The sequence below is a fragment of the Passer domesticus genome, chromosome 3 (assembly GCF_036417665.1).
Source record: "Passer domesticus isolate bPasDom1 chromosome 3, bPasDom1.hap1, whole genome shotgun sequence".
NCBI lineage: Eukaryota > Metazoa > Chordata > Aves > Passeriformes > Passeridae > Passer > Passer domesticus.
This window is the reverse complement of record NC_087476.1, coordinates 112,571,614-112,588,723: the sequence shown is the minus strand read 5'-3', so window position 1 is coordinate 112,588,723 and position 17,110 is coordinate 112,571,614. Positions and strand designations below refer to the sequence as shown.

Here is a 17,110-nt window from a genome sequence, read left to right as displayed (position 1 = left end):
AATTAGAGTGTATTAATATAATGGATTAAAGTTCAAATGTTACCTTTGTAGTGTGAGCTAGCTTACGTCTTGGAGAACTCAAAAAAAAAAACAACCAAAAAACCAAAGCATAATGAAGTTTCCACTAGAGCTGTGTTTTATTAAGCCTTTATGTGAAGGATATGAGTGTAAGGCTTGAGTAGAAGAAATAATGTAATAATCTCTTGAATATTGGATCTTGCTGTGGAAAAATGTTTAATGTAATGCAGGAAACAAATATTCTTGTGGGCAAATTGCTTAAAAATAATACAAAGATATACTTGAGCTATTCATAGTCTTTAAAATTAAGCATCTTTATTTACATCAATTTGAGAAAATATTGATAGGAAGATTCCTTTGTAGCTTTTTTTTTACTCTTTGGAACAAAAAGATTTGTATCTGGAAATTTGGAATTATCTTTGTGATGGTTATCAGGGCAATATGTTGGTAAGCAATTAAAATATGTAATCAAAAACCAGCACAGGATGAAATCCCTGCCTTGGTAGTATATAAAGCCTGAAAGCTTTCATTAATTTCTGCTTGCCTTTATTATATTAAACATTTTTTTAATATTCTCTTGATGAAAGCCAGATTGCTTCTAATTACAACACAGGTGCTTTTGTGATACTATAATAGAAAATACTCTGATGTAGCAAACCGAATCAAAATAAGACTATATGAGCTACCTCCAGCTCCACAGCTTAAAAAGAGTGTTTCTAGTCAGCAAAGTTCCAGTGATTTTACCAATGTCTGGCAAATTCGCCCCATCAAGTTTCTTCGCCTTTCTTTTCCTCTTCAAAACTGTTTAAAATATGAATTTCATTTTTGTCAATCTTGTTGCTAATGGAAAATAAGAAAAAAGATTGGCTGAGATGGGGGATAATTAAAAAAAGAAACCAGTAGGTGTTTTTCCTTGGTGAATGATACAAAACTGTGTTTGATGTGAGGGATAGCTGATCAGAAACATCTGTATTGTCTGTTAGGGAAAAGGTCAAACCTTAACTTTCAGTGATTGATATTGTCCTATATAAGCCATCTTTATTGAAAATGAACTCTTTTTGGGTTGGATATTCTTGTTCTAATACAGTGTGGAATATACTTCATCCTCTCCTGCAGTGGAAAAGATAAGAGTTGTTAATTGGGGTTTTTTCCCCCAATATTGTCCTATTATGGTAGTCTAAAAAAGTATAATAATTTTTTAATCTAATAAATACCAGTCTTGTTTCAAAAGCAAGAAATTTGGGGATGATAATGTTCTGCTGAGACACAAGCTTTTGTTGCACAAGGAAAGGAACTAGACATCTATCTGAGGAAAAAGCTCCGAAATTAGGATTAGATTTTGAAATTTTAGTGTGTAGCCTTTCATTACACATCCTAAATATTTGTACACAAAATACTTAGAGCTAATGCCAACATCTCACTTCAGAGTAGATTGTACTAGCTTCTGGGATATAATAAATCCACTGGGCCCAATGCCTGAATTAACATAATAATTAAAGTTTCAGCACATTGTTGTAGGTCACAGTAAGAAAATGTTTAATCTTTCTGCATTCATCTGTGTACATTCAAGGCATTGGGAGGTCTTCAGAGACTGAATTAAATTTAAGTGTATCAGAAATGAGCAGGGTGTTTTAAGAAAATGTGAAAGATTTAACTTTGTTGGGAGCTGTTCATAATTGGTTTTGTTCTGACAATAAAAGATACGGCAAAAATTGGGTCACTACTGAAGTTACAGCTCAATTAATGACAGAAAGCTGTGGGTGTATAGCAGCCAAAACACAGAATTATCCTGCATCTGCCCACTTGAGGGTTTGGGGTTTGCTTGGTTCATAGATTATTGTCTGTGGTCAGCTGTGCCTACAAGAAAAAACAAGTGGTGGGCTGGAGTGAGTAAGCACAGGATGTTGTAGATCATCTGAAAGTTACTCTAAAAAATTATTGGAGTGTGAAGAGAATGAAAATGTGCTGTTCCAAACATAATTCTAGGCTTGAAAAATTGATGACATTGAGAGGAAGATTTAATGTCATTTTATGAGTTTTGAGAGGACCCAAGGAATATTAAAAGTTGTCTTGTCATGACACTGCTCATTAGCCAGGAGAAATATCTGGGTGCTGATTATTGCACCACCCGAAACGGGTCAAGATGCAGCTTGTTTTGAAACCAGTTTGGAAATCCATGGTAAATTCCTTAGTTTTAATAGAATCTTTAGTAGCGGTTTCCCTTTATTCTGAAGCAGTTCTTTGCTAATACAAGGGTAAATGGATTTAGTAATTTAATGGCTAATTTCCTTTGCTAGGCATTCAGTTGACAAAAGACCCACAACAGGATGGGTGAAGAGAAGTTCTGTTTGTATTTTTTTTATTTGGAGGGCAGACTGCGGCTCAGCTTTTCTTTGTGCTTACACAATAAGCCCCAAAATGTGGAATATGAGGATAGAAAATAAAAATGGGGAGCCTGAAGCTGTTTATTCTGTGTTTCTTGTATGGCAGCATGGAAAGTTGGTTATTAACTTAATATTGGAGGAACAGGGAAGTAATTGAGCGGGGGGTAGCAGGAAAAACAAGAGCTGCAGGAGCTGCCTATGGATACATCAAACATTCCTAATTTCATGGCTAACAGACTGATGAATGCTGCCTGCTTTTGCTTATGAGATGGTAATGCTTCAGTGTGCATATTGTCTCCATAGCCCCAGACAAAAGTACAAACAAATAATCCTTGAATAATAAAATAATCAAATTATCCTCCAGTTAAATTGTGTTTTACCTCTAAATTTCAGCTTAGGAATCCAATGGAAATTAAGTCAGGTAGAAGTGAATTAAGAAAGAACGGACTGCTAGTCTGCAAATTTCTGATTTAATGACAATTAAGAAGAATTCTTAATGATTCCCATACCTTTAATTTTAAAACATTAAATTCTGTACCATTTCATTTGAGTAGTGTGACATAATATGACCTCAGAAATGGAACTGATGGACAGGATTCTAAAATAGTTTAAACACAGCTTCCTATTAGTTTTGAGTCCAAACCCTTGTGAAGTCCATAAGGTGTAGGAGCTTTGGGGAGAAATAGAGATGATAATTACAGAATGATTTCTTCACAGATGCAGTAATTCCCTTTCCTGAAAGTTCAGAAAGGTTTAAATTATTTTGTGAACATAATAACTGACCTGGTGATTCTGTGATGAATGCTAGTGTGTTTTGTCAAGAGCTCTTCAATTGTAATTAATTGAAAGTATCCAGTGTAGTAATCAAATAGCTTTAGAAGTGTAATGGCATGTATTCAGAATCAAATGTCTTGTGTATTGTGCATATAAAGGGCTTTACTTATTTTCTCAGGGTGCTATAAAATGAGGAGGGACTTTAGAAAAACAAAACTATATTCAGCAATAAAAAGAAAACAGTAGGGTTGTAGAAAAGGTTGAATTAATATCCTGTGTAACTCAGAGTGCAAGCATTTTCTGTATATTGATCCTGTCACTCTGGCTGCTGCACGATGGCATTTTCCTAATGTAATAAATGCAAACCCCACCAGCCTCTACGCTGTGCATCTAAACAGCTGATGGGTAATTACAGGAGACCTATGAGACAGGTGGGAGAGAAAAAATGGAGGCTGCTGGTGAGAGCATTTGTGTTCAAATTATGATTTGAAGCAAACTTTCCCTTACTCTATACTGTAGAGGGATTTTTTTTTCTCTCTCTCTGAGGGGAGAAGAAGGGGTTTATTACATTGAAAACTTCTATGGAATTTGTTCTGTGCCTCAGTATTTGTGTGTGAATAGTCAGTCTGGTTGTAGTCCTTGCTCCTGTTTCCTGTGTGCTTTAGTGTGGGACCAGCAGTCATGCTCAAGCTGCTCAAAAAGAACCAGCCTGCTGTTCCTGCTGTTGTTGACAGAGACTTCAGTCTTGCATTTTTTTCCCACATTGGTTAGGAGATGGAAGTTTTTGGAAAATGGATGTCAGTTGCCAAAACATTTGGTGCAGGATACAGACTCCATTGCTTTTTTCCCTGCCCTGTCCAGTCAATGGCTTAGTGGAGTACCAGCAGGTGTGGTGAACACAACCTTAGTGCCTTGAAATGTAGAGAAACTTCAGACCCTGAATGCAGATTAGATTCTTGAAAAAGCAAGAGCACCCAAACCAGAAATTTATGTAATGTGTGCTTGTCAGTAGCATGTCACAGCTCTTCTCTTTTGATTATCCTTTGTAAGATATGTTAAATTATTTTTTTCAGTTATGTTTTCTTCCAAGTGTTATTTGGATGATTACAGACTTGGTTCTATTTCATATCTGTAGGGCAGAAGGCTGTAAATAATTCTAAGCTCCTATGTAATAATAATAAACATTGAAGTATTTTAAGCAGTTATTTTAGACAAGTTCCTGGATGGCTGAAATTACTTCTTAATATCTAATGTTTCTAAAATGAGGCAGTATCTCTGACAGTGTCACTCTTTGTCTCCATCTTTTTTCTGCCCCTTCCATTACCTGAGAAATGACTTAAGTTTTATGTTAGATCCATGCAATGATGCAAATATGTTATATTATCTATGACACTCTAAGTATCTCACCTTATTAGGCATATTTATTGCATAAAGAGCAGGATAAAGTACCAGTGGTGCAAATGTGATGTCTTCAGTGGAATTTACCAGCAGATATCTTGGCCCAGTCATGACAGCAAATCTTTCCTCTAAAATATCAATACAGCACTAAAGTCCAATTATTTTTGTACTCTGCTAATCTTCTTTTGCTTTTACAGTGTTCCTGCAGGCTTCTATAAAAAGACTATTGGTAATCTCAGTAGGGAAGCCTCCTTATCAAGTAGTTTCAAAGACTTATGACTTCTGAAAAAATAAGGAGGTAATACTGAATTAATGGAGAAGGGGCTAGTCAGTTTTCAAAAAAACTAAATGGAAAGCATATATAATGCTGATTATTTTACTTCTTGCAGAAGTTTTCTTGGGTTTTCATAGATGTGATAATAAGACTTGGAGAGAGTTAGAAATCTTTTATATTTTTAAAATACATGCCTAAAATATAAATCTAGACATAGCTCTTTTTATATACTCATAGCTGAAAATAAATCAGTGCATGTATAGTTTTAAAGCTATGGTCAGGCTAAGAAACCTGCTTATCAGTTTTTGAGTCTCATTTAAAAGAAAAATTGGTATCAAGAGTAGATCTGGAAAGCCTTACTTTATTGTAGGTTACTGGAAATATGTTAGAACACTATTAAACTCTCTTTGAGAGTGAGTGTTAGAGAGCCAGCCAGCCAGCCAAGCCCTGGTATTTATTGAAAAGAATAACAAGTACTATGGAGAAGGATCTGTCCCTGAACCAGCAGTGTGTCCTTGTGGCCAAGAAGGCCAGTGGTGTCCTGGGCTGCATTAGGAACTGCATTGCCAGGAGGTCAGGGAGGTGATCCTGCCCCTCTGCTCAGCCCTGGGGAGGCCAGTCTGGAGTGCTGTGTCCAGTTCTGGGATCCTCAGGATGAGAGAAACATGGAGCTCCCAGAGCAGGTCCAATGGAGGGCAACCAAGATGCTCAAGGGTGTGGAGAACTTCTTTTATGGGGAAAGGCTGAGGGAGCTTGGGCTGTTCAGCCCTGAGGAGAGTGAAGAAAGGACTGAGGGAACCTCATCAATGTCTCAAAGGGGAGATGTCAGAGGATGGACCAGGCTCTACTCAATAGGACAAGAGGCAAAGGACAGGAACTGATACACAAGAGGTTCCACCTGAACCTGAGGAAGAATTCCCCCGTGCAGGTAAACATGAACTGGGATGGATTGCTCAGAGAAGGTGTGGAATCTCCCTTGCTGGAGAGATTCCAGTGGAATCTGGACACAATCTTGTGCCTTGTGCTGAAGGATGACCCTGCTTGTGCAGGGAGAGCAGACCTAATGTTCCACTGTGGTCCCTTTCAGCTTGACCTATTCTGTGATTCTGTGAAGTGATGGCAAGAATTATCTTGTTTAAAAACTAGTAGCTGTTACTTGAAACATGTGAAGTTATCCATCACATTTCTTTGAACTGTGTCCTCCTTTATCAAGTTATGGGGGTAAGCTTTAGAGAACTATCAAAAAAATGTGCAGGGAAATGGTTTAGAGCTTTAATATTTCATTGTTGTCTTGCTATGTGTTTAAGGAGCTTTTCCATACTACAGAATTGGAATGTCTGTAAGCGGGCTTGTTTCATGAAGTGGCTTTGTAGTGGCAATGACTTATTTCAGCAATGCTTTTTTGTTAAAACTTTGTTATGTAGCTGCTACTAGTCCTTTAAAGCTTGATGTAAGTTGCACTGATAACTATCTGTGGTTATTAGCAAAAAACCTTACGTATTTTCTTTGAGTTAGATAAATCAGATTTTGATATTGCCAGATGGGAAATCCATCTGACTATCTCTGGTTGTTATTCACACAAAACCCTGGGGTTATATTCAGTAATAAGCTCTTGCTTACATGGACAGTGCGTTTTCCTCAACATTTCCCATGTTCTGAAATATTATGGCCTAAGTTCTGGTTTGGGGTGGGAAGAAGGGGTATGAAAAACAGATATCCTGTCAAACCACTACAAAAATAATGATAGTTTTGCTTTGTTCTTTATTGTTTTGGAAAGAGAGTGTTAATTTAAGAACCAACAATAGTGCCAGAAAAGCAAAAAATAGCTACAATACTTTGGTGTGGAATATCATCTGTCACACTTTTGTAGATTTCGTGAAATCTTTACTGTCTTTTCCATAATAAAATTGTTAAATTAGTTTGAATTCAGTTTGCCTTTTCCCCTGTCCTTAACACCCTACTTTTATATGTTCTTTTATCTTACTGCTGCATGCAAAATACATATAGTGGTGTAAGGGATTTTTTTATTGTTAAGGTTTATTCTGATCTTCAGATGTGATTGGGGATTTCCAGTGACTGCTGATCAGTGAGAACACTGACCAGCACACAGCTTAGCCAACCTTTACCTCTCATCAGGAATTGCAGTGCAATAAGAAAGGTCTCTGAGGGAGAAAAACTAAGATACAGAGAAGAAGAGAGTGGAGGGCAGCATTGAAACAAAAGGAAAAAACCTGAAAGTAAAAACATTTCTAGGAAGATATGTCGTAGCCTCCGGAGATGGTAACAGCACAATTATAACCATCAAGGATTTCTGTGTGTTAAGAAGACCTTTTGAGTCTTGTTTCATCTGAATTTTTAAATAGTCATTTCCTGACTCTGGATTTTCCCTTGAATGTTTCTTCCCATACATTATGCAGGTGGTTGCAGTTCTGTGTAAATACCTGTGGGTGTTTTCCTCTGCAGAGTACAGGCAGTTCAGCTGCTTCTATTGCCATGACCTTGATCTGAATCCCTGTTATACAAATAGTTACTAATATATTTTTCAATTTGCCTCCATTTTAAAATACACATTTATTTTTTTTAACTGCGGATGCATAGTTGGTTCTTCTTTCCAGAGCAGAATCTTTTGTGTTCCTAACCCAACCCACTAAAGGTGTGTGCGGTGCTCATGGATGAAATTATTCTCGTGCCCTTAGTACTTTGTCCATCAGTTACATTCATAAAGGTAAAATGTCATTAGTCATTGTAGTGATCATTAATCAATTTGGAGGAAGGTTCTCTGAGTTTTTAATTAGATTTATCAGATATTAGGGTTCAAATTATTCAAACCAATTTAAATTGGCACTATTCTTTTGCTCACTAAGTGAAAATTCTACCTTTGCCATTCTTTGGAAGAAAACACTGTTTCCAAAAACATTATATTGAATTTCTCATAACTCTTACTTCAGTTTTTAGTAATGACATTTCTGATCCCGTAGCTCATTTGAACACCTGACCTATGTACAGATGAAGGTGGCTGAAGGTAGTTCTGATGTGCCAAAAGAAATATCAAATGTATCACAAGAAGGCATATTTATCCTGGTACTACTTGTTATATGCAGCCTTATGTTAAAAAATACAGTTTTAACTGATTATTTTCCATGTGACAATGAATTAGATAATGAAGCTCAAAGACTATTTTTGACTAATGCTCTGCCTGTCTTTGAGAAGTTTTGAGCTTCTTCTATATCCAGAAATAATCAATAAAAAAGAGTTCTTTTACTCTTTGTAGCAGCCATAGTAATTCCTTTCACTTCCTTTCAAGAGGCAGGGTTGCAAAGAGATATTAGGTGTCTTGTTTAGATCAAATATTTCTACTGTAGCAACAGGCCATTAGCACATCTTTTTGCTTGTTATTTTGAACAGCAGATTTCTTCAGCTGAGACTTCAGCTTCTCAGATCCCTGTTGTTCCTGTAGGATCCTTTCATAGAATGTATTCTTTGTGTGCTCAGTAACTCGGAAAGATTTTTCTTTGTTTTATATGTGAAAAATCTTCCTTAAATGAGACTATCCTCAACAAGCTGGAAGATGTAATAAAATAACTGTTTTCATATTAAATTTCCCATGTTTATAGGAAGACCAAGAGTTATAAATAGCTTCTTCCAAACATGTTTTGATGACTAACATAGAGATCCAACTGACTTTTCCCAAATGTTTTTATGTAGATATTCCTTCAGTGATACAGTCTTAGGCAGAGACAGAAAAAAAAGTGATGGTTTTGTCAGTCCTCTCTGGAAGGTGTTTTGTTTTGCCTTTTCCAAAACCATGCTGTATCTCTTTTTACTGTGTCAAATGCTACATATTCCTGTAGTACCCCTCTGAGACAAGTGCAAAACTGGTTTTATAGCAGTGGCTCATCATGTACATAATACCATTGCAGTGGCATTCCCCCTGTATTGCTGGAAAGCTTATTGCTACAAAGGGCTTCTTTTAACAGGAGTTAATTAGGACTAGAAAATTGCTCGTTGTTTTTTATTGCATCTAAACCCCAGGACGTGCTGCACTAATCCTCTAGTGCTGTGTGGTGCCATAAGAGTGGCATTCAGCTGGTGTCTCAGAAGTTTCTTATTAGCTTTGAAACTGTTCCTTATCAGATCATTTAACTCATTAACTCTTTCTACACATAGAATGTGTTAGTTGGGGATTATTTTCTTCCTTGTTTTTTTCATTTGAAATGTGTGTTTAAATATAACCCCAACAAAGTAAAAACAATTTTTTGTTCTCCTATTCCACATTTTTACTTAGGACAATGAAAAACAAATACAACTCATTTGGAAAATGCTCAGCAAGGAGTAAGGTGCTACTGCTTCATCCAAGAAGCACTACAGAAATTGAGGGTTTTTTCTAGGACAGAGACTGCTTGCAAATTTTGCAAGAATTACTGCTTTTTTTTTTTGTTCAGTCTTTTGCTCAAAGCAAATTCTAGAACTCACATTTGCACAATTTATACACTTATAAAGAGTAAAATTAAAGCCAGTATATTTTTTGCTATCATAATGAGTTTTTCTACCAGTTCTGTAAGCAATCTGATACTGAAAATCTGTGATTCTTGTCCTTTGAAAGCTAGAAATCTACATTTTGCAGTTCAGCTGTAAAGTCTTTAAGGAACCTTGAGGCCTGGAAAAGGCCTTTGGAAAGTTGTCCAGCATGGTTTTTAGCTTGCTGCAGAAACTGAAGCCTGTATTTATTTGTTGGTATATTTCTGCTCTGCTTTCCCAACTTCTTATCAAAATTCATAATTAAGGCAACAGTAAGTTTGAATATAAGTAGTTTCTCTTGTGAATGTGGAAGCGATGTGAGAATATTTGACATTTTGCAATTTATTCTTAATTTGGCAAGAATACCTTTAAAATCATGATTCCAAACTTTGTGCTTTTGAGTAATTTTTGGACACATTATTGCTACGATATGAAGTGCAGGATACTGTAATTTGCTTATTAATGATGCAGCTGCTAATTAGAAAAAAGTTCTCTTATTTTCACCTTCTAGCAATTTAGTATTTAATGTACACTAAGATGGCACCATTCCTGAAAACTCCTGCTTGCTTTCCTCACCCTCCCCAATTGCAAAGTGCTTTTGAAGTGCATACTCTGTGTGATTAAGTAAAAGGACATGAAAATTAGTGAGGAAATTGCATGGTGTAGCCATTTTAGTTATGAATTTAAATAGCTGTTTAGCAAAATGGAGTAATTTATCACTTATCTAGTGTTCCCTGCAAGTCATTTGTCATGAGTAGCAGCTATCATCATTTTATTCTAATCTGAGGTGGTGGGAAAGGATCAGAGGTTCATGCTTCTTGTGATTGGCTACTAATTTAATGATTGTGTGTGAAACAAAACAGGAGCAGGAAAACTTTCTCAAGTTTCTTTGCATCATGATCTTATACCTGATTTTGTGTCAGTTATGCTATTAAGTTTTCCTCGGCAGGTAGAATTTTTCTTTGCACCTCATTTTACTGCAATGGATACTGGGTTTTATGTTGGACACCAATAGGTGCAGGCTTTGGTGCCCAGGATTGCAGGTGCAGTGTATTTTTTGAGACAAACCATGTTCTGATAGTACATTCCAGGAACATGGAATATGGCAGTCCAAAGCACTTGGACTAACAACAACTGTCTGGGACTAACAACTAACCAAAATTGTATTAGGGAAGGGACACAGAAATCTGTTCTTACTGGAGAAGGAAGGGAGCATGAAAAAGTAGGAAATAAACATGTAGATATTTCACAGCTGTGGATTTGGAATCATGAATCCAATTTTTTTTTTCCAAATTGCTTCCTTGGAATCTTCTGTGGAGACTTGTTTAGAGGGCAAGGAGTATAGTTTCTGGAAGGAAAAGAAAAAGACTGTGAGAAATGAAAGAGCATGGAAGATTCTTCTGTTAAAAAAAGTTATTTACAAGAGATAGCAACAGAAAACTGCTGGTGTAGAACAACAGCAGTACTTGTAGAAATTAATTCAACCTTAATGATAAAGCATTTTCTCAGAATGAATTTCTTAGGCTTTATCATAATCCCATCATTTTTGTTGGTTTCATACTTAAGTCTTAATTATTTTAATTAGACAGTATTATTTTGGTTTCTCCTTTGAGTGCCTGTGTTTCATTTCTAGATGCAACCTGATCAGCCTTTATTATGTGATTGGGAAACAAAAAATGGTCAAATTCAGTATAACATTTAGAGAACTACTTTATAGTCTTTGTAATTTTTCATCTTAAGATCCAGTGAGTAAGGAAGTAATGGAAGGGTAAAGGCTGACTTCCTAAAAGAGCAGTGTGCTGAGAAATCTTGTGCATTTTGCATCCTGAGACCATTCCAGGTTCAACAGTGCACACCTCATGTGGAGAGAATTCCCTTTGTATGGAATAGCAAGCCACTAGTCTGCTATTACTGAAAAGTCGGCCACAGAAGTAGCAATTCAGGCTGTTTTTATTGTATCACTCATTTTTGTCAATGGTTTTGTCTATGTGCTGTTTTAGTGTAGTTTTCCGAAGTTGCATTACTTTTTCAGAAAGACTTTATAAGTTTATATATTGATGGTGCAGCAGATAAATGTTTGAATTTTAAATTGTTTTGAAATGGAGCACTGAACAGTACATCTGGGAACATGCTAGACTCTGGTTTGGCATAATTTATTTATTCAAAGCACATTTAATGTTTTGAAGATGGTAGAGAAGTAACTTGGTTCTTAGAAGTAGAGTATCAGTGGTGTCAGCTTATTTTCTCTTTGACAGTAATTATTTTGGCAGATAAATTGACAGCTCTCTACCAGGTTTTGTTGTGTAATACTAGATGGGTTTGTCACATGGGTTGTTGGGGTTTAGTTCGTAAACTTTTGTGTTCTTCTAATGTCAAAGAACATTGCAACTATGAATAAACAGATTTGATTTACTCTTGCTGCAATTTTATTTCACTTGTCTATGGTTCCATTATTGTTACTACCTAATAAGATCAAAGCATCTAGACCTATGTATGTGATTTAAATCAGGCATGGGCACATGATCAAATCATTATAGATACAGCCAGACCTAGTTTATGATGTAAAACTGCCAGTTGGGTGGGTGGATGTGCTATAAAGCTTAGCATAGTGCTTATGTAGGACTGTAAAAATCTGCTAAGGCACATGGAAGTATTGCTCCATGTGTTTTATCAGAGTAAGGATTAAATGAACTTCCAAAGAGTTGAATACTAAAACTGTTCTTAAGTGGGGAAAAGAAACAAACCCTTCCTGCAGCACCAGGTGCTTTAATAGAGCACTTGTTTGAATCCTTTCCATGACACAAACAGATTGTGCCATTCTATATTTGCACATCTCCTGTAATTCTGGACTTTCATTACCATAGTATACAAGAATTTACAGTACTCAAAATTCAGAATAAAAACATGTTAAACTCCTTTATGGTGTTCATATTATCCTGTGCTTTTCTATGCAGGTAATTACATTTTAATCATTAAATGAAGTGCAACACTTCATACTGGCTAGAATGACTGCTATGCATTTTTAATGGTTTCTCTAAGTGTCATTAAGTGATAATTTGAAAAAATAAACAAACAACCAACAGTTTACACAACTGGTTATTAATGAAGCCTGTTCTTAATTTGCTTAAAGGATCAACAAAAATTGTGGTATGAAATGTTGCAACAGATTGAATAGGGTTTTTTTTACATAAAACATTTGAATGTTTTATGGATTTTTTTAATGTCCATTCTAAATACATACATTCCTATCAAGAGTAAAATGGCATGTCTTTTTTAGATTAAGAAGTTGATTACCAATATTGTTGAGTGGCTTTTCTGTCCTGTGCTGAAACATTTTAACTTATATGCCTTCTGGTCACTATGCTAAAAAGTCTGGTTTTCAGTGACAAAGCACAGAAAAAGATTTGTAACCCATTTTCCTCTTCTTGCTTTTCCTGAGCCTGGGCATGGCAAGGCAGATTTGGAGTTGCAGTGGCCAATCATTTCCCAAGTATCATTGCTAGATTGAGGACAAATATGCCTGAGGTTTCATCCAAGTGATCACAGAAGGGAAGTTTTATTTTTTTTTTGTGAAGAATTAATTACTCTGAAGACTGGAGAAATGTGGAGATATTTTATTAGTATTCTTGCCCCTCCTTCAAACAGTTATGTAATATTTGCAGTTTGGCCAAACTATAATATTGCCATAGAAAATGATGTTTGAATTCATGGCATGGGAACAGCGTAGAAATAGCAAATAATGGGTATTTTTGGTTTGTCAGGTGAGCAGAAAAGATAGTTTGTAGGAAAAGCATGCAGTTAGTGTCATTATCCACAATGTTCATGTTTTTTTACCAAAATGTTTCCTCTGAAGTAAAATGCTATGCACACTTTTATTTTTGGGTTGTTTTCAAGTGAAACTCGGTTTTTAAATAAGTGAATGCTAGTTTGTCAATCAAATATTTATGTAATTAAATGATGCAAATAAAAGTAATTTGTTCAAAATTTTTAATTTCATGATATTGAGTATCATGGACTATATTTTGAAGCTAGAAGGAATGAGAGAGGATTCAAAAATTAACAGTGAATTCTGCAGGGGTATTGCTTGAAGAATTACTCAAGTTTTTTCTTGGATTAACTGCTTGCTTTTTCAAGTCCGTGTTTAGGAATAATTTATTTTAAAAGGCCTGGCACAAACTTAAGTTCCATACATGTTCATGTCTGAATCCTCAGAAGCAGTTTTGCAGTGCATAAGGCGTGTACGTAAATATTTTGCATGTTGATTCATTTATGTCCTTCTTTTTTTTTTTTTTTTGTGGTACAGTCATTAAATACCTGGGACCAAGCTACAAATACCAGGTTGTTGCATCTGTTTTATCATCTCTCCATTGTAGGTATTCATGCTGCTTTAATATGCTTGTGCAGCAAGCACCCATAGCAAATAAATTTGCGTTTGAACATTTTATGCTTTTATTAAATATTCATTAGATGAGATGCAGGCTTCTGCTTTGAGTGCATTGAAACCTCAGAAAATGAATTTTTTGTGAGCCCTTAGTGCACCATGAGGCAAGGTGTTCCTCCTCTGCTGAAACATGTCAGCGTCCAGGATGTGTTGCTATCAGTTGCCATACAGCTGAATCTTGCTTTGAGCTGTAAAGAGAGCAGAATTGATAGGCAGGTGTTTTGGGATTTTTACATTGTAGTCTAGTATTATTTGGCTGCTGCCACAAAAAACCCCCACAAGCCCCCTGGGGGAAAAAGGAGAAAAAAAAAAAAACCAAAAAAACCCACCAAGAACTCTTCATCAAATCTGAGAGAAAGCACTTTGAGTAAACAAAGAAAATAACTTCTAAAGTATTATTGCAAAGTAAAGTAAAAGTAAGATGCAATCATTGTTTGGTGCCTTATCTGATGTATTTTCCAGTAGTGTCTGAACTTTATGTAGGGAGAAGCATTTTGAAAATCCAGAATCGAAGTTAGTGTATGGGCACAACAGAAGACAAATACACCCAAGGACTTCTCAAAAAAAACCTGTGTCTTCACACCTGTTTTTTGTATGTCCTGTCATGTAATAGTCTCTTAAATTCACGCTGTTATTCCCTTGATCTATATATTTATGCATATGTGTTGGGTTTGTTCTTATGGTATCACACTTGTGTGTAGCTCTGTCCTGGAGATTTTTGTTCCCAAGGATGAAATTAGATAGCCTCAAGTTTTCACACCTTCATTCTTAGACTTAATAAAACCTGCAGGTTTTCATTGGGATTTTACTAACTTATTATTAACTAAACAGAGAATGTTTGCCTTTTTATAGCTCTAAACTCCATGCACCTCTAAACAGATAATTTTTGGCTTTCTTGTAGCTTTAAATTCCTTACACCTCTAGTGTAAGCTCCATGTATATTTTAGTGTTAAGATTTTAGGAGAAATGCAGTCTTCATTAATATTTGCTTTTCTGAGATTGAAAGCTCAGCTATTTGTGTTTCACCTTCAGGATAAACTAAGAAAAACAACCTGTATATCACCTACTAGCTAGTAAAAGTACATTCCAGGAAAAAAAAAAACAAAAACAACTGTTCATTTACTGATTCATTTTAACTTACTATCTGGAACAGTGCTGTATAAAGCTTCAAGGTAGATTCCTAAATGAATGCTTTGTAGCTTTAGTTTATTGAAGACCTTAGGCAGAGCTACTGGAAGTATCTAGGTTACTGATTCTTTTTGGTGTCATAATTTTAGTGAAAGTTGGGAAGGAAAAGCGTTTTGACTAGAATAATGCTTTGGTCTGTACACCTGAATGTTATATATTTAGATGTGTTTCAGATCAGATTGCTTAAATATTATTAATACAATTGCTGGTGCAGTTTATTTTCCAAGTCTGTGTACATGACAATTCTGTTAGAAAATAGTTTAAAAATATGTTCATGGTAAATCTCATTTATCTCCTTCCTTCATGGATTTTAAGTGTTTTAAATGAATTATTTTTTGATACAGTGCTTACACTAATATTGTTAAATTAGCTATGTAAATAATTCATGCAAGTTGCCTTTAATTAAGTGCCAGCGATTTATTTGTTTGTTTCTCTCCTTTTGTTTGCCAGGAAAAGAAGAATATATTGCAACATTCAAGGGATCAGAGTACTTCTGCTATGATCTATCTCAGAACCCCATACAGAGCAGCAGTGATGAAATAACTCTGTCGTTTAAAACACTGCAGAGGAACGGACTGATGCTTCACACAGGAAAATCGGCCGATTATGTCAATCTTGCACTGAAAAATGGAGCTGTCTCCTTGGTCATTAATTTGGGCTCAGGGGCCTTTGAAGCGCTGGTGGAACCTGTGAATGGGAAATTTAATGACAATGCCTGGCATGATGTGAAAGTAACCAGGAATCTGCGTCAGGTAACAGTACAATGGATACAAGAATAACTGACTTTGTTATGAGTAAATGCTTGATGATTTGAAAATTGCATATTGAATGTGTAGCAGGCGTTTGGTTAGTTCTTTATTTGCATAAGGAAGGATATTCCTGCCACACTTGAGCAGGGGCATATCTAGAAAGTAGTAGGGCAAGCAGCTGTCTGAGACAGTACCAGTGAGAGGTTAAGACATGAGATATCACCCAATGTTTCTACAGTGCAACTCTCTGCCCTTGCAGCCTTGCATTAGTCAAGGCTAACAACTCTCTGAATTGCAACTCTTTAATTTAAATAAATGTTTAATATCTTTTCCTCTTTTCAAAGTGGGCAGTAAATTTGCTATCAGATTAAGTTTATGCACTGTGTGGAGGCATCCTGCATGTCATGCCACATTGAACTTAGAGCAGCAGTAAAAAATATCTAGGACATTGCATGCTTACTCTCGGTGGTGTGCTAGGAGATTTGCAGTTCAATAGTTAAATTTGAGGTTGTGGTGGGTGGAATGAGGGTAAAGACAATACCATGTATGTGTGTATACTGTATGTGCTAAGTGTACAATATATGCACGTATGTGGCTCAAAACTGTTATGTATACTAATGTGCTAAAGTATTTTATTGGTAGTATCATGTAATTTTGTGAAGTTCTATATTTTTCTGCCCTAAATGTCTGTCTTAAGTAATATCATTAATATATTTGTTGTTTCTCTAAACAGTTGCAGCTTGATTGGAATCTTTCGTTTCCCTTTATTAATACAGCTCTGTCTTCTGGAGCTGTTAACTAATTCATCTAACCTCTTCTTTCCCTTTTATTTTAAAATGGTTTAGCTATTACATTTCTAGTTTGTGATTTCTTTGTAGTGATGAGCTGAATTGGACCTAGAATTATATTGTGATAGTTTATTAAAAAAAAAAATTTAAAAAATAGTTGTACCAAAAATCAAGTAACCCTTTAGATTAGTTTGGGTTGCTCTTAAATTAACACCTTTTATATGTAAGTTTTCAAACAGCACATCTGTCAGAATATTTTTGCAAAGAGTATAAACTATGTTCTGCACCTAATTATTGGTAATTACAAGTTGCAAAGTTATATGAAAGAGACAGCAAGGGACCCACTTTCTAGATTTGCCTTTGCTCATGTTATCTACCAAAATTGTTAATTCAGTTATGAAATGTGGGAGGGGGGAAAGTGCAGTTGACTTCTATAGATGTAAAATAGGTGCATGTTCAGAAGGCAGTTGCAGAAATCCATTCTACTCATTCTCTGTGTCAGGATCTTTGCTTTGTTTCATTGCAGTAAACTGTGATCCTAAAGTCCATCAATATGACCGAAAGAAGTTTTGGAGTTG

General features: G+C 35.7%; 1 protein-coding gene across 30 annotated transcripts in view; it reads left to right on the top strand.

The window, feature by feature from the left end:
• The window catches only part of NRXN1 (neurexin 1), a 668,819-nt gene that overhangs the window by 209,593 nt on the left and 442,116 nt on the right, over positions 1-17,110 (top strand). For all 30 annotated transcript variants that reach the window (XM_064415211.1, XM_064415210.1, XM_064415207.1 and 27 more), the window contains one exon: positions 15,446-15,747. In XM_064415211.1, the coding sequence (XP_064271281.1) occupies positions 15,446-15,747 (302 nt within the window). The remainder of the gene's footprint in view (positions 1-15,445; positions 15,748-17,110) is intronic.